We start from the raw sequence: 24,292 nt of genomic DNA on the forward strand, positions 1-24,292 counted from the left end.
ACAATAAAGTAATAGTCACATTGGATGAAGCAATTGCTGTTGAAAAGTCAACAGTAAAACAAAGTCAGAGTGATACATGGAAGTTTGAGCGTTTAATTCGTTAGTAGTTACTTTTTGCCGTTTCTGCGCCGAAGGTGCCGTCGAGTTGAGTTGAGTTGTTTCCCTCCTGCTGCTGAGTTGAGTTGTTTCCCTCCTGATTTAGTTTTGGTTTCGGTTTCCAAAGTTTCTTACTTCCGGTGGCAACACTTAATTTAGTTTCGGTTTCTAAAGTTTCTTACTTCCGGTGGCAACACTTAATTTAGTTTCGGTTTCTAAAGTTTCTAAATTCCGGTGGCAACACATAATTAAGCATAGGTTTCGATTTTCTTTTTCAGTTTCGATTTTTAAAAAACAGTCCATTTTAACCTATTTCTGTCATCTTGCTTATTTCTGCCCGCTTATAAAATAAGTTTCGGTTTTCCTTTTTTTTATTACTATTTTTTAGCGGTGGCAACATTCATTTATATAAAATTACTATTAAGGATGGCAACACTTAATTAAGTTTTGGTTTTAAAAAAAATAGGAAGACGGTTTTCTTTGACACCTCATGATTTTCGAGTGGTACCAGCTAGTGGTGCCATCTACTGGCACCGCCTAATTTTCGGTGGTGCCATCTACTGGCACTGCCTAATTTTCGGTGGTATCATTTAGTGGCGCCATCTAGTGATTAAAATAGCAACTAATTTCTAGATATAAATGTTTGTATTGATGGTGCCATCTAGTGTCAAAAATATTTACTAATTTCGTTCATTTAAATTGGAAAAATTTAATTATTAAAAATAAATAATATAAATGCTCATATTTAATTGAGGATTCGAACTCACCATCTCCAGGGCAAAATGCTTCCATGAGATACTGGTTTTTCAGGCACGCTAACCAGTATCCCAAAGACGCATACAGATACAAGGAACACTTATAGTTTTAAGGAAATAAGTTTAAACTCGCACGCGGTTACGGATAAAATTTCAGTTTAATCTTTTTTGTTGATTTTATTATGACACGGCAGCACTGACTATTTCTGCCCGCCTTACGAACTAGCTACTTTGATTTTTACTTACAGTTTCTATTTTAATATTACTTTAGAGTTGTGGCAACACTTTATTTATATTAATAAAAATGGCAACGGCTCCACAATGACGCTTCTAAATTGATGATGTAATATCATTTTCACTTTTACACGCTACGAATCGTGAGATATCCAGTTCAAACAAGATTCAACAGGGTTGGTCTTGGTCCATGACGTATGAGTATTGAATTCAGTTCTTTTTACTGACATGTTAGTCACGTGACTGTTTCAAATTTTATCATTGGATATTACTTATTTTACTTTGTTAGAATGGCAACAGCATTCTCTGCAATTATAGTATTATCATTTTGGAGTTCTTAGTTTACAAGCACACAACTCTCGTTTCTCGGTAGCGACGCACATTTATCATTGATAATGGTTAATATAAGCAGCGAGAAGAGAAAGATTGGAGATATAAGTGAATCATCTACAACTGAGTTCAACAAGAAGTTAAGAACGAAAATTTCAAATGTAAGTAATGACGCTTATAATAATTAATATTTCTAAATATGCTTATAATTTTAATATTTCTTTTTTTACTGTTGAAAGTATTATAATCTTTATTATGTAATTAAAAGCATTTCCTTTTTTTTTCTTCTACTTTAGAGTAATGGAAAGTTTGCAGAAGATTGTATTCCAGAAGGAGTATTTCCAATAGGGGATGATGTTTTCGTTGTTGCTAGTGCTTTTCATGGTAATGCTACGGTTCACATTCGACAATACAAGAAGTATGAAAAACATTACTACCCCACAAGAAATGGAATCACTTTGAGACCCTGGTGGACTGAACATATAATGGGTGTTAAGAAAGTTCCAGATACAAAGCAGGAGATACCTCGTGGATTATTGCCTCCAGAAAATCAAATTCAAATAACTAGTGAGAACTTTAAAGATTTTCGCTTTAAGCGATTTGAATATGGACTCGATAATAAAGTGACTTGTAAAGAAATTTCAATTTCACGTGCCCAGTGGAATGAAATGATTAAACGCTACAAGGATATTGCAGCCAGTGTACTAGACCAAGTGTTCCGATGCATGAATCTCTTAACTGCATTTAAGAACTACTATGAGGGTCCAATTGAAGAAAAATTACCTTCATCCTTAGACTATAGCCTCGGTGAAACATATTTAACAGAAGTGCTAAAAAAATCGATTCGTGGCCTTCTCGTGGAGAAGGGTTTAAAAGAGCCACAATCTCTCGCCGAAGAGCTGTGGGCACATTGTGAAGAAACATTTGATTCTTATGCCTTTTCCCTCGAGGAAATGGAAATTGCTGAACGTTTCTATTCCGATTTATGGGAAGATAAAAAAGGTTTGTTATTAAAGCCTATATATTATGTATCAACTAATTTTTTTAAAAATCTACGTTTGGACTTAGTTGCAAGAGAAGTGAGAAATTTCATGTGTCCAGAAAATACTTTTGAATTTTATGAGGATGAGTGTTAAAAACAATTTTGTATTATAAGTATTTAAGAATTTAATTAAATTGTTATTTGCGTATATATGTGTGTATTTAATTTACTTTTAAAAATAATAGTGTTATATAGATTGGTAAGTTTGCATGAGTTTATGTTTGTGTAATTTAATTACATTAATATGTAAAATTTTCTGCCTAATTAAGCAAAAAAAAGTAGTCCTATGGTGTGTAGGTAAGAAATAAAATTTAAAAATTAAACATAAATAGCAGGGGATTGAAATTAGACAGTCATTCAGATAAGTTCTGTTCTATAGTAAAGATGAATCAAAATTTAGCTAAGTTCTACCGAAATCCCGAGGTTCCAAGTAGCTTCGGTGGCCCGGAAGCTTTACACCGTGCTTTAAAAGGAAAATATAGTAGAAAAGATATAAAAAAATGGTTAACTCAAAAAGATTCTTATACACTTCATAAACCGGTTAAGCATAAATTCAAAAAGAATCGTGTGTTTGTAAACGATATTGATAAACAATTTCAGGCAGATCTGGCTGATATGCAATCCTTATCAGGGTTTAATAAAGGCTACAAGTACTTATTAACCTGTATTGACATATTCTCAAAATTTGCGTGGGCAATACCCTTAAAAGATAAGTCTGGAAAAAATGTTAAGTCTGCACTAGAATCTATTTTTAAAAAAAGAAAGCCTAAAGTTTTACAAACAGATGCTGGCACAGAATTTACAAATAAAATAGTTCAGAACTATTTAAAAAATATGAATGTCAAATATTTTTCGACCAATAATGAAACTAAAGCCAGTATAGTTGAAAGGTTTAACCGTACAATAAAAACAAAAATGTGGAAATACTTCACAGAATTTAATACTAAGAATTACATTGATGTTATAGATAAACTAATATATAGCTATAATCATTCATATCATCGATCGATTAAAATGGAACCTGCTTCCGTAAATAAACAAAATATGAAACAGGTATTACATAATTTGTATGGTACTCCAACAAACGAGGAATCTAAAATACCCAAACTTAAAATTGGTGATCTTGTACGCATAAGTAAGAAAAAACTTCACTTTGAAAAGGGATATGAACAAAATTGGAGTGTAGAACTTTTTAAAATTTATGAAATCATGCAAAGAATTCCAGTTGTTTATAAATTGAAAGATTTGGGGGGTGAAGAGATAAAAGGTACTTTCTACGAAGCAGAACTGCAAAAAGTAAAAGATTCAGGCTTCTATCCAGTCGAAAAAGTGCTTAAAGAAAGAAAAAGACGAGGAGTAACTGAATATTTTGTCAAATTTATGGGTTATCCTGAAAAATTTAATGCTTGGGTAACTGATATTCAAAAAGTATAAATAGTAGAACTTGTTTATTACAGATTCATTTTCAAAAATGTCTTTCTACGTAACATTGCCTTCTGATAGTTCCATGCAATTCTTTCCTGAAAACAAATTATCTCATTTTAAGGCTCAATTACCTGTTCCAGTTGATTTAAATGGACAATGGGAAGTAGGACTGTCTGAAATAATCTATCCTCATTCATGGTATAACGTTAATGAAACTAATAATTATTTTCTATATAAAATTAGTAATGGCAATATCACATCGACTGTTAAGAAAACAATTGACGTGGGTTGTTATGAATCAATGTTCGATATTGTATCAGCTATACAACTCACTTTACCAAAAAATCCTAGTCGGTTTACATTACATTATAATAAAGCTACGAAGCGAGTAAAAATTAATGCAGTGGAGGGTAGCAGTCTTCATTTAGAGAAGTTAGGTGAATTGCTAGGATTTCAACGTGATACAATCATAACGGGTAGCATGAAAAGTGAATTTGCTGCAGATGCATTGTCTAACTTTTCCGTTTTTTACGTTTACTCAGATTTAATTTCACCACAAATTGTAGGCGATATACAAGCCCCTTTATTACGAATCGTTCGAATCAAAGGAGAAGATGGGGAAACGATTAGTCAGTATTACGATAGACCACAATACTTACCGTTAATGAGGCATTCATTCCAAACTATTCAAGTTGAGCTGAGACTCAATTCAGGTGATTTTGTTCCCTTTGAAAGAGGTAAAGTGATTATAGTACTACATTTTCGTCTGAGGCAAATACTATAAATAGTATACAACAATTAGTGTATCCTCATTTAATGATATAGCCATCAAGATGAATGCACCATATGTTTGCTGCACTAAAAAGTTTGAAGACCATTATGCGAGTCAAATTGGCTCGGGATTAGCCTATTATAAAGGTGCTAATTTCCAAAAAGGTTATGGAATCGGAGGGATATTTCGTCGATTATTTAGAGCGGCATTACCTTTTTTAGTAAAAGGAGGTAAAACTGTTGCAAAAGAAGCATTAATAACGGGCAGTCGTGTCGCGTCGGATGTATTGTCAGGAGAAAATTTTAAAGAAGCACTAAAAACAAGAAGTAAAGAAAGCGGAAAGAATTTAACTCAAAAAGCCCTCGATAAAGTACAGTCAATGGTAGGGAAAGGAGGATATAAAAGAAAGCGTAAGAAAAAGAAAACAATCATTTCCTCCAAAGCACGTAAAGTGAGTGGACGCGATATGTTCGACCCGTAATAATGACATTTCTATTGAAAGATTCCCCCGAATGCGTGAAGTCGGAATTGGAACTTTTTAATTTACCCGGAACTCAAACAGTTATTCAAGATGGGCAGTGGATACAATTTCATCCACTTTCTAATGTTTTCGGTAACGCACCTGTGGAGTTTCACATTTCTGGAAGTGGAGAAGACTATATAGATCTCAGTCAAACGCAACTATATGTGAAAGCGAAAATAGTGAAAGCTAACAATTCAGCTATCACTAAAGATGATACTATAGGACCTGTGAATTTATTTCTTCATTCTTTATTTTCTCAAGTAGATGTATCCCTAAATGATCGCGTGGTTTCTAATTCGAATAATACCTACCCTTATCGAGCGTATATTGAGACGCTCTTAAACCATGGATATGATAGCAAAACTTCTCAATTAACAGCTGAATTATTTTACAAAGATAATGAAGATGGACTCAAGAAAAGAACTGAATTTTTTAAAGAAAGTGCTACAGTAGAAATGATTGGCTGTATTCATTCAGATTTATTTTATCAAGATCGTCTCTTACTTAATTTAGTGGATTTGAAAATAAAATTAATGCGAAGCAAGCCTGAATTTTGTTTACAGGGATCTGAAGGTTTTAAAGTTGTATTAGATCATGTTTCCTTATTCATTCGAAAAGTACGTGTTAACCCCGGAGTTATTCTTGGTCATGCTAAGGCACTGGAGAAAACAAGTGCAAAATATCCTATTAATAGAGTTCTTTACAAAGTGTATTCGATTCCTAAAGGAAGCATGTCTTTCATTCAAGATAACATATTTTCAGGACAAATGCCAAAAAAAATTATTGTAGGATGTGTAGAAAATGACGCTTTTCATGGAACATTTGCGAAATCACCCTACGAATTTAAACATTTTAATTTAAATTTTATCGGAGTGTATGTAGACGGACAACCCGTACCACACAATCCTTTGGAACTTGATTTTTCTCAAAATCAATATATACGTGCCTATCAAACTCTTTTTGTTGGAACAGATCGAATGGGTCAAGACAGAGGAATATTTATTTCCAGAGAAGAATATAAGAACTCTAATACATTATTCGGATTTAATCTTTCACCGGATTTATGTTCAGGAGAACATTTAAATTTAATAAAGCACAGTAATTTGCGATTAGAACTAAAATTCAGTCAATCATTAGAACACACAGTATGTGTTATCATTTTTGCTGAGTTTGAAAACTTAATTGAAATAAACAAGTCTAGAAATATTTTGTATGATTTCGGAAACTAAAGAATGGATGGATTGCAGCTATTTCATATTTTATCTAAAGAAAAGATGACATCCCCTTATTTTCGAGGGGTGTATTCTATAGACACCTCACCGATTTTACAAGAAAATTCGTGTGTGATAATGAACTCTGATGAATCCTCCCAACCTGGAACCCACTGGTTGGGTATATTTATCAATGAGAAGAACGAGTTAGAATTGTATGACTCCTATGGCAGACCACCCAGCTTTTACGGCATGAATACTTCTCCTTACTCAGCTGTACAATGGAATTCTAAAGTATATCAATCACTGACTTCAAATGTGTGCGGTCAATATTGTATTTATTTTCTACTTAAACGCTGTCAAGGGTATTCTATGTTTCATATTTTAAATCAGTTGTATATAAATGATTTTCGAGTGTATCAATTTGTAAAAAAAAGATATGGTGTAAGATTTGTGTTTAGAAAATAAAAATAAATTAGAAAATTTAAAAATTGTGTATGCTTTTCTATTGTTTCATTTTTTTATTTCCTTACTTAAAAAAAAAAAAAGTCTAGCATTTTTATTTATATTAAAATTATTATTTTCAAATCATATTTTTTAAAAAAAAAAATAAATAAATAAATAAAAAAAAGCTAATTTCGAAAAGTAATATTTAAAAAAAAAATAATAATTTCGAAAAGAAATTATACCTAAGAAAAAGTTTCTTAAAAAAAAAAATTTCGATTTAACCGAAATCTATAAATATTGTTTAATTTCTTTTCTAAATATAAAATTTTTATCTGAAAAAGGAAACTTTGAAGATAATGACAAAGACAAAAAGTTTGCATTAATAAATATTTATTTTTTTAAAGTTTCAACCAAGCATTTCTGCGAGCATACATAACAGGTTTCTTAACAATTTTGTTTTTACTATACAATTTTTTATTTACGTCTAAATGTGTCGGTAATTGAACATCATTTAATGTTTTTAAAAATACATTTCTCCCCACTGGAGCTGATTTTCGATTTCGCAAAAAGTCATTTATAAGATTTACTATGTTGCTTCCAGGAACAGCCTTGTCTTCGTGAATAATTTCACCTTTAGTATTCCAAAGGAGAGATTCATTGCTCTTTAAAAATTCGTATAAATCTTTAGCTTTTTCTTGAAATCGAGGTGGAACTACAGTTAGAATTTTTTCCTCCAAGTCCTCTGTTTCCTTTTTAATATTTGAAGAATCCTCTTCTGCAGACGCAACTATAGGATTTTCTTTATTCGGAATTTCCTGCTCATTCGTTTGAGGTTCTGATTTATTCGGTTTCAAAATTGAAAAATGTGTATACTTCTGTAATATTTGTAAATACAGAGCTGCTTTCTCGTGATCTGCTAAATCCTTATTCTGTAATATATTTTTCATTTGTTGATCTAATTCAGATAAGTGTTCTTGAACTTGAACCCTGTCTTCTGGAACTAATACAAATTTCTTACTGTGCTCCATGAATTAAAGAACTAATAATTGATATAGCAGCTGGTAATAAAATAGACAAAAATCCTTCCCCTTTTTGAATAATAATTTTCTTTTTCTTATATAGGGGTATCTTTTTGTTTGAAAGTTTTCGCAAGCTTTCTTTAAAAGGGTATAATCGACTTTTTTGAGTTTTTGTCAGGGTAATGTTTCCACGCAGCACGTTTAACACACACTCACACAAAGTTTTTATCTCAGTTTTTGAACACTTTTTCAAAAGAGACTTTGAGTTTTTAGTTTTAGAAATTAATTTTAAGAGCTGTAAAGTTTGTTCAGTACACACTGACATCTTGTAATCAAATGATTGATGTAATTATTATTCGAGTCTATTTATCATTCTCTAAAAATCTAGCAAAAGCTTTCACCTTATTGAGTGCGCACCTATTAAAATTAGAAGTGTGAATGGAACAAGAGTTTAAATTTCTACCTAATTGATCAATTTTTGGACATCCTACATCTTCTAAATTTTTACAAAATCTTCCAATCAAAAATTCTATAAATCTCTTTTTCTCTAATCCTTTAACATAAATCTGAGTGAATATATTAGACAAAAAATTCACCACGGTGTGCAGTTGGTGATATGGTAGTTCTCCTTCATCCCATTCTATTAAATGCATATGTTTTGTTACCCATTTATATTGAAATTTTTGATGATGAGTAAGTTCTTCGAAAGAACAGGGGGGAAGAAAATGAAAATTACCGACGAAGGAATTACTATTTACGGCCTGAAAAGCAAGTTCCTTCACGATATAGCCCCCTGAAGGTAATTGAAACCCCTCGAAATCTATAATGACAGCAGACATGTTACTTCCACAAATTCGTTTGCTTTAATAATATTATCGTGGTTGGTAAACATAATAAGTATCTCCAGGAAACAAACCTGTACGCATGCGTAAAGTTTCATCCGTATCACTTTTTAAATCTAATAATAAATAAGAATATGGTTTAAATGTTGCGTCTTCAAAGCTTTCTTGAAAGAACTTTAAGTTGCTAGGATATAATTGACGACCTAGATGTGTTATTTGAGATTGATCTCTCCGATTCTTAAATAATACGAGATAATGTGCGTTTAGGGATATTTCCCGAATTTCCTTCCCTTTATGAAAAATGTTTTGAACAATGAATATAACTGAAATGTTTTGGTGGTGAGAATATTTTGTGAAAATTTTAGTTAATTTGGAATTATTTCCTAATTCACTCATTAAATCATCCAGTATAATTAGAGTGTCATGCAGTTGGCGTAAATTGGATGGAATCCCTTCATAAAAAGTTATGTTTTTCATTTCAGAGTATGATTTCTGATAAACACCATAACACCAAATTATATTTTTAGGAAAAGGATTAATCATTTTAAAATTAATAAGTTTCTTAACGAATTCTGTTTTTCCACACCCGGATGGACCCCCAACGATCATTGAAAATGGCCCCTTCATACGTAAAATATCCATTTTTTTTTTTCTGTTTCCTTTTAAGAATTATGTGCGATGAACTTTTTCTGTAGCAGCTGTCAGAGAATAAATTTAAAGATAAAAAAATATTGATGTCATTAAATACATGCAATTTAAAAATAAAATAAAAGTGGTATTAAAAATAAAAGTAATTGATATAAAAAGAAAAAAAAACATGAAACTATTATGATAGAATAATAATAAAGTTTTTATTCAAACATCAATGAATCATATTTAGAAGCATATAAATACAAGTAATTTTTTTCAATCATTGATTCACAATGAGTAATGTCCAAACGGTAAAGTATTTATACCATCGGGGAGCACATGTCTTTTTTGATCTTTAGGCGAAAGAGCTAATTTATTAGCTTTAATTGAAAAAACCTGATGTTTGGTTGAACGAATTAGATTCATGGTGGTCATCTTATTCTTGTTAAGAAACAGACAGTTCTGATAATCTTCGAAGGAAATCTTATTCCTAATGACTGATTTTTTGATGCCTTTTAATTTCTTCGTAACTTCGCCTTCAATTTTATAGGCATATGATTTCGATCTTAAACCGATAAACTCGGTCATTATTTTTCCCTGGCATTCATCTTTCATCTTACCAAGCACTTTTTTATTTATTCGGGGCATTTGATAAGGATTATTAGCTGGATAGTCGGAGGTATCGTAATGCGATATATCATTTTTGATATCCTCATAGATGTTAGATGTTTCAATGCTGTATACGAAACTGTCCGTATCCATGTATAAAAGATGTAAGTTCTCCCCATACTTTGGCTTCATGTTTTCATAGTGGAATGAGTACATTAATATTTTCGAGATGTCTAAAATACTCATTCCAATAGCAATAGGCTTGTTAAAAACGAGATGTGTTTTTTGCATGTGGAAAGCAACCAAATTTTCACTGAAAATGGTTCTATCGTGAAAATTAGGTTTTGCTATCAATTTTTCAGCCTTTTTTCCATTAGAACAGAGCCTCACATCTACCCTCTTCCGGATGTTTTCCATAGTCTTGCCGAATATGGAGTTGTTCATGAGCTTATAAAAGCTCTTTTCGAAATCATTTTTGGATAGAGATCGCTTCTGTGTATTCAAATCTATATATGGTTTTAAGAACGGGGCTTGATCAAATTGTAACACCCGGTGAACTTTTTTTACTTCCAACCCAAATTTCAAGCATTGCTTTAAATTTCTATAGTGTATGACATAACCTTTTTTTTCCCAAAAAGTAGTCATCAATCTTTTTTCTGTGCAATCGGGAGGTAATGCAGTTTCAGGGGCAAAAGGCAAATCAGAGTGGGCATCATGAAGTGTGTCAGGATATAGAAGATCAACTTCTAAAATGTATCCCTGGCTATTATCATCAGAAATTTGGGTGATGTCGACCGTTTGCGGGTCAACCCATTTAAAATTTTTAAGGGGTAGGGGTTGGGACATAGCCCAACCATAAAGATTATTGGCATCTAGGTACATGATATAATTATCGGGCTTTGAACTATCATAATCGATCATAAATTTGTTATTTGCTCTTGCATAACGCTTCGAACATTGCGAAATTCCTCCCCTCGTTCCCTTTTCTACAAAAAGTAGCATGTCGTAATCTTGAAATATCTCTATTTCTATTTTTGTTATTTTAAGCATGGCATCCCAAGATAAACCCGGGGACGTATAGTACCACGCGGGATCTAATGAGTAAGTACCCATACAAACTTTACGGAAATTTTGAAAAATGTCCACTAGAAGTAGAACATCAGTTTTTAAATAATGATCAGAATAGTCGCCGAGTGTTGTAAAATTAAAAGTATTCCAAATTTCACATGCATAAGCGTACTCATCGTCTGTGATGGGCTCTTCATTTAATTTGTTAAAAAAACATTCTTTAGGGGGTAGAGATCTCTCGCTAAATTTGCTATGATCAACTATATAATCATAAGGGAAAACACCTTTTCTGAGGATTAGTGAGACTTTGTCTACGGGAAAAAATTGCCGAACTGAATGGAAGTCATTTGAATTGAGATTTTTGGATAATTCATCCAAACCGCTTGGCATGAAGCGAAACGAATCTAGGAAGCGAATTTTGAAGCCACCTTTAATCTTTTTTGAGAAAGATATATATTTCTCGGTATTTTGAGGAATGACATCAATATCTTCCTCATCTTCTCCTAGTTCTCTTACAAAAAGATGACTATCATAACCGCTTAAGTTATGAAAGAAAACTGGCAGGAAATCCGGGATCTTTGCCTTCAAATTACAACGAGCACAGCTTGCTCCTCTATAACGACCAGTAACATGACAATGATCATGAACCTAAAAAATTTTTAATCATCTGAATATATATAAATAAAGAATATGTTTTTTTTTTTTTTTTTAAAATTTAAAAACTATATTTTTGCTTGATTCATGCGATTATTTTATGTAATATTTTTTTACTATTTTTTAACTAATGTTTAGTTTATTTATATCAAGAAATATTTGAAAGACATAAGAAATATTTGTTTTTACTCTTTTTATTTATTTATTTATTTATTTTATCTTTTTTTTTTGTTTTCCTTTAAAAAAAATTGTATTTTAGTTAACCTAAAAAAGAAGAAGAAAAATTTCCCAGCATATCTGTTAAAATATACGTATAATCATAAATTCTAATCTAACACAATAGACTATAATAAGTTCTTTTTTTTTTTTTTTGTTTACATTAGGCTAATATATATTACTACATATATTTTTAGTTAGAATACCAACGAGATAAATTTTGTTCTTATAATTTAAGTAATAAAAGAAAAAATTATATTAAGAATGTTACTTACTTTAATATTTTCCGGCGAGAACTTTTTCTGGCACATATAGCAGCACGCAGCGGTCTCATACTCCTCTATTTCTAACAAAGAAAGAGATTGCATAGGTATAGTGTTCTTGTAGATTGTTTGGATTTCTCGAGCTTCCTCTTGCATAGCTTTGAAGAACACTTTGGCTGCATCAGGCCCTCTGTATAAAACTGGATCTTTGTAATGACCTCCACAATAGGTGATATAATAGCAAAAACTATATGGCTCATGTTTTTGGTAAGCAGACATGTATGAATGTTCATTGGAGGGATCACAAGTGTCGATTGGTTTCGTGAAACTTTCAAAATCAGCAAAAGCCACGTAGGGCACCTCGAAAGTATGCCTAACATTTTCAAACGTTAAAGTTTTGTCTTTGGGCATTTCCACTCGAATGGCATCATGCTGTTGACAGTCCTTCTGATGTTTCAAAAGTAGCTCTGAACTACCAAAATGCAGTAGACATAGTTTACAGATAAATTTCCTATGATAATTTAAGGAAATCTGTGTGGATACCAGACGAGAAAGATCTTTTATCCAAGTGTAATGTGAAGTGGAGTCGGAAGTTATGTATAACAAGTCCACATGCCTTTCTCGTTCTTCCTTGGTGATAACCAATGGAAACACTTTCATTTTTTTGTCTAAACCGTATACATTGATAGATATATCGTTCATTTTCTCGAACTTCTTAATGTCCATGAGTTTTACGGGGAACTCTAAACCATCAAACTTTAACTCGTGTAAAAATTGTTCATAATGCATCGTTCTATAAGGATGATTATGGTGATCTGTCACAGGGTGTAGTGCAGAAAGAACTGCCCATTCAAAACAGCGATTGTCATTGTTTTGAATATTCAAAACGGCATGTTTCCTTTTGATGACGGCTGGGAGTTCAATGTAAGTAGAACCTCTTAGGGGATTATATTTGTTGACTCTCACTTCCAAAGAGAGTATCTCTTTTAAAACCCATCCTAACTCTTTCAGCAGAAATTCTTCGCTTTCTCGAATTAATTTTTCCATGGTCCATGAATATAATTCCCTTAAATCTGTCGATTGAACCACAACCGTGTTTTTTGTCTTGAAGCACTTTTCTTCAGTCAGCGGGACAGGACCCATTGTGTTTTCATAAATGCACATCAATCGACAATTAACTTTTAAATCATTTTCAGACAATTCGCGAATGATGAGCTCAATTACTTCTTCTTGAAGAGAATTTAAAAATTCTCTAATGTCTTTGAGTCCGTCCCAATTTTCAATGTTCCAAGTTTTCACCCGATTGTTTAAAGCTGTTACATTGGGCCTGCGTAGTTCCTGTCTATGGGCTGTGCTGGTGCTTGCTTCTCCAACTCCCGAAAAAGGTATTTTAGTTTTCTTAAGTGCTGGTGCATTTGAAGCTTCAGCATTAGATGCTTTCCTTTTACAATGTAATTTAACATGCTTCAAAAGTACGTCACGACGACTAAAATTTCCACCACAGTGATCACACTGATGAATTTCCTTATTATGTTTAGATCGCTGATGACGATATAGGCTTTTCCTGGCAGTAAATGTAGTGCCACATTGATCACAAACAATTTTATCGTTCTCCATCTTAATTTCGTAAAATCAGATACAGATATATATATTCTGTTTCATAATCTTTAAATTAAAAAATCACGTGCGAATAAATCGTATTATTGAATCGTTCTAGTTTTACTAGAGAGCTTATACTGAATCTTCACTGGTTAAAACACGTTTTGAGTAGGTGGAGCAAAAACTTGCGAATCGCATTGTCAGCGCTATCAAAAAGCGAGAACGATAGGTATTGGTAAAGTGCTTCTTAGGTGGTCCACTTACTATTGTTAGTACTATTCATGATGTATGACAGTAACATTTATTCTATATTTTTAAACATATCTGTACGTCCTGTTTGAATTTTTACTACGTGGTGGGTAGAAATAACGTGTTGAACCGTGTATATTCATTGTGTTTTTTGAGAGTGAAGAAATACCTTTTCTATTGTAATACTTATCGACCATCCTTCTCGCAGAATCAAGATTCAACAGGATAAGACATGGACCTCCTTCTGGAATACAATCTTCTGCAAACTTTCCATTACTCTAAAGTAGAAAAAAAAAAGAAAAATGCTTTTAATTACATAATAAAGATTATAATACTTTCAACAGTGAAAAAAAAAAATATTAAATTTTACTTTTATTACTTACATTTGAAACTTTCGTTCTTAACTTCTTGTTGAACTCAGTTGTAGATGATTCATTTACATCTCCAATCTTTCTCTTCTCACTGCTTATATTAACCATTATCAATGTTAAATGTGCGTCGCTACCGAGAAACGAGAGTTGTGTGCTTGTAAACTAAGAACTCCAAAATGATAATACTATAATTGCAGAGAATGCTGTTGCCATTCTAACAAAGTAAAATAAGTAATATCCAATGATAAAATTTGAAACAGTCACGTGACTAACATGTCAGTAAAAAGAACTGAATTCAATACTCATACGTCATGGACCAAGACCAACCCTGTTGAATCTTGTTTGAACTGGATATCTCACGATTCGTAGCGTGTAAAAGTGAAAATGATATTACATCATCAATTTAGAAGCGTCATTGTGGAGCCGTTGCCATTTTTATTAATATAAATAAAGTGTTGCCACAACTCTAAAGTAATATTAAAATAGAAACTGTAATTAAAAATCAAAGTAGCTAGTTCGTAAGGCGGGCAGAAATAGTCAGTGCTGCCGTGTCATAATAAAATCAACAAAAAAGATTAAACTGAAATTTTATCCGTAACCGCGTGCGAGTTTAAACTTATTTCCTTAAAACTATAAGTGTTCCTTGTATCTGTATGCGTCTTTGGGATACTGGTTAGCGTGCCTGAAAAACCAGTATCTCATGGAAGCATTTTGCCCTGGAGATGGTGAGTTCGAATCCTCAATTAAATATGAGCATTTATATTATTTATTTTTAATAATTAAATTTTTCCAATTTAAATGAACGAAATTAGTAAATATTTTTGACACTAGATGGCACCATCAATACAAACATTTATATCTAGAAATTAGTTGCTATTTTAATCACTAGATGGCGCCACTAAATGATACCACCGAAAATTAGGCAGTGCCAGTAGATGGCACCACCGAAAATTAGGCGGTGCCAGTAGATGGCACCACTAGCTGGTACCACTCGAAAATCATGAGGTGTCAAAGAAAACCGTCTTCCTATTTTTTTTAAAACCAAAACTTAATTAAGTGTTGCCATCCTTAATAGTAATTTTATATAAATGAATGTTGCCACCGCTAAAAAATAATAATAAAAAAAAGGAAAACCGAAACTTATTTTATAAGCGGGCAGAAATAAGCAAGATGACAGAAATAGGTTAAAATGGACTGTTTTTTAAAAATCGAAACTGAAAAAGAAAATCGAAACCTATGCTTAATTATGTGTTGCCACCGGAATTTAGAAACTTTAGAAACCGAAACTAAATTAAGTGTTGCCACCGGAAGTAAGAAACTTTAGAAACCGAAACTAAATTAAGTGTTGCCACCGGAAGTAAGAAACTTTGGAAACAGAAACCAAAACTAAATCAGGAGGGAAACAACTCAACTCAACTCAGCAGCAGGAGGGAAACAACTCAACTCAACTCGACGGCACCTTCGGCACCGTCGGCGCAGAAACGGCAAAAAGTAACTACTTTCGTTTAACTGCCTCGAACTTCCACAGGATTTGCACCCGTGTTTCAGCTCATGATGTTTTGGCTCTGCAGTTATATGAAGGTAGTTCGAAGGATTTATCCCATATACCTGCTGTGGCTCATGGACGTGACTGTGAAAATGGTGTGAAAACCATTATTGCTCACAAGTTTTCTGATTATATTTTCAGAAACACGGGACTTATTGTGAATCCATTTTTTCCCCTTTTGGGTGCTTTTCGGAGCTCCTGGAGACCCCATTCTAGTGGAAATTAAATGTATTTATAATCCCACTAAACTGAGTTTAGTTTGAATTCTTTAGAGATGTTAAGGAAGAATTTTTTGTCTTGAAGTTGATGAAAATAAAGGCTTTAAACTCCGTGATAATCATGCCTACATGTATCAGATTCAAGGACAAATGGCATTGGCAAATATCAGTGAATGTTATTTTGTTTTATATTTTAAAGAGAATGAGCCTGTGTTTGTTGAAAGAATAATTTTCAACAAATCCATGTGGGAAGGAATGTTTTTAAAGTTAAAAGATTTTTATTTTAAGTTTTATTTGCCTTTATTAACTATAAAAGAGTCTATATTTTAGCTTGGAAAAATCTTTGTATAATTTTTTTCAAGCTGGAATATAAGTTCTTAATTTTTCAAAATTAACATAATTATATATCAAGCATATCATTAAATATTAATCATTCTTATTTCTTTTACTCAAAAACCTTATGCCAAAAAATAAAAATATTCCTTCTTCGTTCTAAAAATCTTTTAATGATGAATATTTTAAATAATAAATTTTTCATGATGATTTAACTTAATTTAAGATTTAACTGATCGTAGCCTTTTATATATTTCATATTCTTTAATATTGTATTATACCTGTATATATTATGAGTTTCTGTTTTATACATGGGTCATTCTCCATAAAGTGTAACTTTTGAAGTAAGAAATTTTATAATTTCAAAACTTCAGGTTTCCTTTTTTTTACATTTTTATATTCTATTATTTACTAGAAGTAACCACAACAAATGGCCCAGCTAAATTTTAATTATTTTACCTATAAATAGAGAAATATATATAACCTTTTTCACGGAGGTGAGATTTAAACCACAGAGGTGATATAATACACAAACAATAATTACTACATATAAAAAATTGCAAATATTTAATTAGTGCATATACGAAGAGAAATAAAATAAGACCAAATTATAACAATTTAACACAAATTGACAAATGTATCTAAATTATCTTTGAAAATGTATTGTTCACGCTTATTCATTATCGGCTGACTCAACACATCTACAATATCATCTGCATTTACTTCAGCAATGTCATCTGCTGCAGGAAATACAAACTTATTAGCTGTACACTTCTTCATAAATTTTACAGTGTACTCATCTGTACTGTCACAGGACAGAACCAGTGCAATAAAATATTTAAATGACTTTTTTATGGCAAACTTTACAACAATGTAGCTATTTGGACTTATTTGTGTTGTTATTTTACTAATTGAAATTTCTGCAACAGAGCCAAAAAAGTTCTCATCACTAGCATCACTAAAAGAATCACAGTCAGAGTACACTTGTTTGATTTTTATGTGGCGTTCGATGTTTTTGCTGTAATTAACGGGCAAATTTATTACTCCGATGCCATAATGTGTACACCATTCTCCAGGACTGCACAATAAACAGCTTAGATGCCTAGCTTGCAGAATAAATGGATCTTCTTTGGTCCAAGTTATTTGGTGTATGCGCATGGTACCTTTAAAAGTTGCTATATTTCTAGGCAATAGCTTATCGATATTTTCAATACATTTTGAAGCAATTTTAATCACATTTATTTTTTTGGAATTAACAGTAAGTTCATCAGCGAATGTATTAAAGTTATGCAAATCTTTACCTCTACCCACTAGTGAATCGGCAATTCTCTTTAGGCAGCCTCCTACCCCATCTGGTGCACCTTTGCCATGACCACTTTCTGTATAATGCCAATTCAAAACATCTACACCCAGTTCAGGAGCAAGGTACATTGCCATCAAATAAAACATTTTCCTATTTCGATATTGAGTAGTAATCTGTAAATATATGTGCACTTTTTAAATTTAGATGTGAATGTTTTATTTCCATTATTATCGGTTTCAGATGCGCACATATCGCTGAGGGATCATGCCTAAGACTATCAGACAAACTGCAATAGGATGTAGTCTTTAACTCTAATGTATCAGGGCACAAATTATAAACCACTACAGTGTGCAGTGATATCTGTTGTTTAGACCCACCAAAATGTGCAGATTGTACTTCTCTGCCATATTTGCATAAGTAGTTTTCTGAGAAGTCTGCATGAATTAATACATCATTTAAGGTCAGCTGCTTTTTAATACTATTCATGGTAGATTGTTAGTGGGTCATGTTACGCACATGCATAAGAAAATTTATCACGCTACCTTCTAAAATGGATACTAGCTGCTCTTGTGAACATATTACTTCTTCTTTCACAGTTTTCTGGCACATTTTTTCTTCTCCTTTAACAATAATTTTAATTTTCTTTGTTATCCACCTCTGGTAAGCTATAGCACGTTCTCTTTCAAAGTCTTGAAATTGAATTTTGTTTGATTGGCAACTGTTGCAACTCCTTATTAGACAATATTCCTTCAAATATTCTCTTTCACAACACAGTGCTTTACACACTTCAATTGGTGAGTTTTCTTTTATTGTTCCTTTTTGTTTTAAAGCAGCTATAATAAATGCCATGTTCTCATGAGTTATACATGCACAAGTGTCTTTGGCTTTAGGCGTAAGTACCCAAAAAGGACGAAGCTTACAAAACAAAGAATAACTAATTTTGAATTGTGGATATTGATGCAAAAATTTTTGGTGAAGGTTTTCCAAGGAATCAGTGAGAAGTCTTTTTTGTTGTTTGGATTTCTTCAGTGTTATCGTATCTTTCTTACCGGGACACAAACGACTTGATTCATCTTGCAAAAAATTACTCACAGTAACCTTTATCGCTTCAATGTGTTTTTTAGTTTTACTTTTTTCTTTTGTATCCCTGATATGTCTGAGTGTTCTGACTGAAAGTATTTTTTTCATATAATGAAGGCATCTGTATTTTTAACTATTTTTCCACTAACACTAACTGCAACATTATGCTTATTTCGATAACATTTATCTTTATTGAAATTCTCTTTAATTTGAGAAGCTATAACTTCACTGAATAGTAATTTCTTTCTAACTACTGGTGAAACTGTGTGACCAGTTAATAGTTTCTTCACTTTTTTTGTGGTGTATCTATGTATTTTTCATTTTTTCTATAGAATTTTTGCCTGTATTTAGCTGTGCATGCCTTTGCATTCTTCAATTTCTTTTCCAATTCTTTTATTTTATTTTTTAAGCATTGGAAGTTTTTTCTCCTTTTCTTTTTACCTTCCTCCAGTCGTGACCTATGTATTGTACTGTCTCCACTGGGACCAGGAACAGGTGAAGGGGGGGGGAGTATTACCTTCCAATACCAGTGCAAGTTTTTCATTACTTTTCTTTTTAAGATATTTTTTGCTTCTTTCTCTATTTCTCTTCTAATATTTCTCTGGTCCCTGCTACTTATTTCATGCATTCCTTTAATTTTACCAGCCTCTTTCCTGGCATAATATCTTTCTCTCTCCTTGCGTTTCTGTTCCTCATACTTTTCTGGATCATTCCTAATTGATTCACGCAATTTTCTCATGCATTCCTTTTTCTTTTCATTTTTTTTTCTTCATTTGACAGTTACTAATTAGTTTCCTCTTTTTTTTGTTTTTAATGCTTTGTCTACTCATTTTTTGATTTTCCATTCTGAAATATAAAAAATTCTTTCAGTGTCTAAAATTATTGTTTAATGCATGTATAAGTAATAAAATCAAGCTCATTGGATCAAATTATAGTTTAAAATTTAGTCATCCACTTTAAAGGTTTAAAATTTGTGTTTAATGCATGTATAATATCAGTATATTGTGAAATTGGTAATTATATCTTTGGTAGAATGTCTAAAATTAATTTATCTCATCTCAATTATTTATTCTCACCTCCGTGAAAATCAAGTTGACAAGGAATATCACGGAGGTGAGGAATCTTCCATAAAAATAGGCTTAATGGATGCTTTTTTCAAGAAAGAAAATTTATTCTTTGGTATATATTAATGGCACATATTAAGCATATTAAAACAGGAAAGTTGTATTTTTTATATTATTTTACTTACCTAAACTTTAGATTCACAGAGGTGAGATATCTGAATAACCACACTTGGTTTTTGAAACAAATCTCTCTTCTTGTTGCTTAACTAAGAATTCACAACTTTTTTATGGCTGTAAATAAACAAGATGGTTGACTTGTATCATGGGAAATAAAATGTTAAGCCAGTACTGCCATCTATCAATGAAAAATGACATTTTATGTTTAGGTAATGGAGGTGAGAATTTATTGTGTAACAGAATTAAATGGTCTACTAAAATACACAAAATCACAATATAAAAATTTTAAATATGCTTAAATATTTAATATTTGAGATACTCGTGGAAGGAATGATGAATATGTCAATATATTTTTTTAATTAAACAAGTTATTAAGCAACATTCACAGAGTAACCAGGTGTGTGACATACCACGGAGGTGAGAATTGACATATTTTGAACCAAAAAAGTAATAAATTAAAGAATACCATAAATAATTTTTTGACTGATTTAAAAGGACATAATTTTATAATATTATAAATATAGTTAAATGAATTATATTTTAAATATTTTTTCTGTAAAATGCATGTGACGGAAAAGTTACACTTTTTGGAGAATGACCCACATATTTAATTTATATTACTAGGCACTTCCAACTATTTCAGGTTTCATCGCAAAGATTTATTATGGTATAATTGAAAATTTTCACAATTTTTCCTTTTTTTAAAAAAAATTATTTTGAAAATGGAATTTTACATTTAAAAGCAAAACCATAGGCAACTGAAATCAAACATGAGCTAGTATATACTTTATAATTATTTTAATTGTAAGCAATTTGTATTATATTTAAATATTTATATTGTATTGCTTATATGCGAATTAATGATTCTGGAAAATCGTATTCACCTGTTTCTTGTTACCTTGTGCTTCAAATATCACTATGTTTTTAAAATAGTTTCAAAAACTGTTTAATTTATTCGTTGCCTTTTTATGAGCATTTTATTTTTAAAAACATTAGCAACTGAACTGAAACTTGTCCTTTTAAATATTTTATAATGTTGTTTTAAATTGTATTATACTTGCATACAGTGGCTAAAAAAAGTCTCCGTACGCAGATACGAATGCAAATCAAAGTTTAATTTGTCACACAAAATTCATATTGATAAAAATGAAAACTTAAAAATGTGTTAAAACTAATATCATTTAATATTTATTCATATTAAAAGGATGATAATACTGACAAAATTAAATAATAAATCTTAAAAACTCAAAAAATGTCGTAAACATGGAACAAAAAAGTCTCCGTACGGTGACCTAGCACACGAAAAAAAAATTACAAAAATGCAAAATACATTTACAAAAATGCATTTAATGATCAGTGTAACGTCCCAGTCTTAGACGTTTTGGCATTACCCCTACAAGTTTTTTTGTTGTTTCTGGAGAAATATTACACCAAATGCTACTAATGGCACTTTTGAGTTCAACTTTGTTTCTTATGTCATATTTTTTAAGTTGTCGGCCAATTTCTTCACACAAATGTTCGATGGAGTTTAAATCGGGTGACTGGGAAGGGCTATGAAGTTGTTGTTTAAGATGGTAAAGGCACCACTCTTGGCAAATCTTAGAGGTGTGTTTAGGATCGTTGTCCTGCTGAAAAGTAAATCCAGTTCCAAGAGATAGTTTCTCTGTGCTGGATAACACATTTTGTTTAAGAATATCCAGATATCCAAATCGATCCATAGTTCCCTCGATGAATTGCAAATTTCCTACTCCAGAAGCACTCCTACACCACTACACCGCCACCATCGTGCTTCACAGTTCCGCATAAATTCTTAGTTAGCATTTGTTTGGTTTTCTCCACACCATAACTCGGCCATCTGACCCATAAATGTTAAATTTTGATACATCACTGAAAGGAATGAATTCCCAAAAAGATAATGACTTGCTTAAATGCTTCTTTGCAAACTCGAGGCGCTTTTTCCTGTTGCACAAACTTATATAGGGTTTCTTCCGGGCCGCACGTCCATGAAAACCACTTTTTTTAATGACATTTTTCACGGTTTGAGTTGAGACTTTAATGTTGTAACTAACCATTAAATCAGCTGGCAACCGCGGTGCACTAATTCGTGGGCACAGTAGACTTTGATTTTTTGATCATTTCACTAATCCTTTTCATGGATAATCCATCTTTTCGCAATTTCATCACTAATTCCCGAATAGCTCTGGGAACTTCCAATTTGAGACGATCAACTTTCTAACGTCAAAGATTTACTGCGGGCCTGTTTTAAACACGTCAGAAAGAATTTGCATAACACGTACGGAAACTTTTTTTGCACTGCAATTTTCAATTTACCTTAGATATTGCAAATAATATGCTTTTTTCGTTTTGTCAAAATGAAAATGTACAAAAATCTCTTTCTATAGACATATACTAAACACATATAGACAGTATTTAAAGAAAAAATGCAATACTTTAAGAATAAATCAGCATAATTTGTAAATTTAGTGAACGTACGGAAACTTTTTTTACCCACTGTATATTTTTAGTTCCTGTTTTGTACATATGTGATTTTTTTTACCTGGCACTTCCAACTATTTCAAATTTCATCGCATTGATTTATTAGGTATAATTTAAAATTTTCCCACTTTTTCCTTTTTTTAAAAATTTATTTTGAAAGTTGAATTGTACATTTAAAAGCAAAACCATTGGCAACTGAAATCAAACGTGAGCTTGTATACGACTTTATAATTATTTTAGTTGTAAGCAATTTGTATTATATTTATATTGTATTGCTTATATACGAATTAATAGTCCTGGAAGATCAAATGTACCTGTTCCTTGTGCTTCAAATACCACTATGTTTTGGAATAGTTTCAAAAATTGTTTAATTTATTCATTCTCTTTTTGTGAGCATTTTATTTTTAAAAACAAAGCCCTTAGCAACTGAATTGAAACTTTATATTTTATAATATTGTTTTAAATTGTATTATACTTGTATATATTTTTAGTTTCTGTTCTATAAACTTGTTATAATGTAAATAAATTATTAATAACTTGCATTTATTTTAAATGATCATTAGTAATTTATTAGCAAATACATATTGGCCTTTAGAGACAAGCTTTCTCATACAACGGCAATGAGATAAATAAAACCTTTTCTTAGCATTAAGGTAATTTTTATTATTTATTCGGGATAATTTTTATTAGTGTATGAACTTTAAATGCTATAAAAGTATATTTTTGTTTAAGTGCAATGTGAGGAATTAGTAAATTTAAGAATTGTTGTAATTTTAGCATTGTCCTTCCCTGATTTAAACCCCTTTATCACAAGAGTTATTCTTCCCCAATTTTAATAAACATTCAGTCAATTATTAATAATTTTCTTTTAATTGAACCATACACACTAATGAAGGAATATTTCAAAAATCTCATATGCAAATATAACTTTAATACATACAATACAAAGAAATACAATATCTACAGATAAAATTAATAAAGGATAATACAGCAAAATACAATATATATACAGATAAAATATAATAAATGAATAATACAACAAAATATATAACAATAAAATTTAATTTTTTTTAATAATTTTTCAAATTTATTAACGGGTTTCCAAAAAAAGCAACAATGAAAAAAAATTCATTCACAATGTCCCGATGGCGGGCCAAAGTTAATAGAAAAGTAAAAACTATTGAGAAATTGTTCTTCAAATGTTGGGCGCGTTTTACATCAGAAAGATTTACCAATGTTCTGGGTCGTTTTTCCGCCTTTTCCTTAATGAAATTTTGCTTTTAATTTGCTGCTAAAAAATGGCGTCCTACTCTGCTAATGATTCAGATAGAACCAAATAAAAGCCTGAAAATAACTAAAAAACAAGTGTGTCATTTTTAATTACTTTTTATAATCTTAAAAAGATACTGCACATAGGAATTTAATGTGTTCAATTATGCTTTTTATTTCATATTTTTTAAAGAAAAATTAAGACCTTGTAATTTTAAAAGTAGTAAATAAAAAGTTTCCTGTAGTTTCTTTCAAACAAGGTAGAGAAATTTAACTTAGAAGCATTTCCTTTTTTAATCAATATGGAAAAGGTATGATTACAAAGTGTTTTTGAACTTAAATGCAAGAAAAAAATATAATAATAATAAGTTTTCACAACCTCACATGCTTATGCGAAACTTTTTTCTTAATTCTTTCCAAGAAATTAATTTTTTTTTTTATTCAAATAGTG

The 24,292-nt window shown here is 31.3% G+C and overlaps 5 protein-coding genes across 5 annotated transcripts; 2 read left to right on the forward strand and 3 right to left on the reverse strand.

Annotated features, from left to right (window-relative positions):
• The first annotated feature begins 483 nt into the window (after positions 1-483).
• Positions 484-5,079, forward strand: LOC147807600 (uncharacterized). Its single transcript, XM_087165447.1, has 2 exons — positions 484-1,576; positions 1,712-5,079. Exons 1-2 carry the CDS (start codon positions 1,481-1,483, stop codon positions 2,549-2,551), a joined length of 936 nt encoding a protein of 311 aa, XP_087021573.1. The 5' UTR covers positions 484-1,480; the 3' UTR covers positions 2,552-5,079.
• On the forward strand, positions 3,472-3,891 carry LOC147807601 (uncharacterized). Its single transcript, XM_087166707.1, has one exon. The coding sequence runs from the start codon at positions 3,472-3,474 to the stop codon at positions 3,889-3,891; it is 420 nt and encodes a 139-aa protein (XP_087022833.1).
• A 4,431-nt stretch (positions 5,080-9,510) lies between the features above and the next one.
• On the reverse strand, positions 9,511-13,753 carry LOC147807602 (uncharacterized). Its single transcript, XM_087166708.1, has 2 exons — positions 12,149-13,753; positions 9,511-11,651 (listed from the first exon to the last, which is right to left on the reverse strand). Exons 1-2 carry the CDS (start codon positions 13,751-13,753, stop codon positions 9,615-9,617), a joined length of 3,642 nt encoding a protein of 1,213 aa, XP_087022834.1. The 3' UTR covers positions 9,511-9,614.
• LOC147807603 (uncharacterized) lies at positions 13,145-15,710 on the reverse strand. The gene is made up of 2 exons (XM_087165449.1): positions 14,368-15,710; positions 13,145-14,262 (listed from the first exon to the last, which is right to left on the reverse strand). The coding sequence occupies exons 1-2, from the start codon at positions 14,461-14,463 to the stop codon at positions 14,050-14,052; spliced, it is 309 nt and encodes a 102-aa protein (XP_087021575.1). The 5' UTR covers positions 14,464-15,710; the 3' UTR covers positions 13,145-14,049.
• A 1,294-nt stretch (positions 15,711-17,004) lies between these two features.
• LOC147807604 (uncharacterized) lies at positions 17,005-21,099 on the reverse strand. Its single transcript, XM_087165448.1, has 2 exons — positions 20,085-21,099; positions 17,005-19,681 (listed from the first exon to the last, which is right to left on the reverse strand). The coding sequence occupies exon 2, from the start codon at positions 17,899-17,901 to the stop codon at positions 17,071-17,073; it is 831 nt and encodes a 276-aa protein (XP_087021574.1). The 5' UTR covers positions 17,902-19,681; positions 20,085-21,099; the 3' UTR covers positions 17,005-17,070.
• Between the last annotated feature and the right edge of the window lie 3,193 nt (positions 21,100-24,292).

Source organism: Parasteatoda tepidariorum, chromosome 6 (genome assembly GCF_982258835.1).
Source record: "Parasteatoda tepidariorum strain Cologne lab strain chromosome 6, Ptep-v5.0, whole genome shotgun sequence".
Classification (NCBI taxonomy): Eukaryota; Metazoa; Arthropoda; class Arachnida; order Araneae; family Theridiidae; genus Parasteatoda; species Parasteatoda tepidariorum.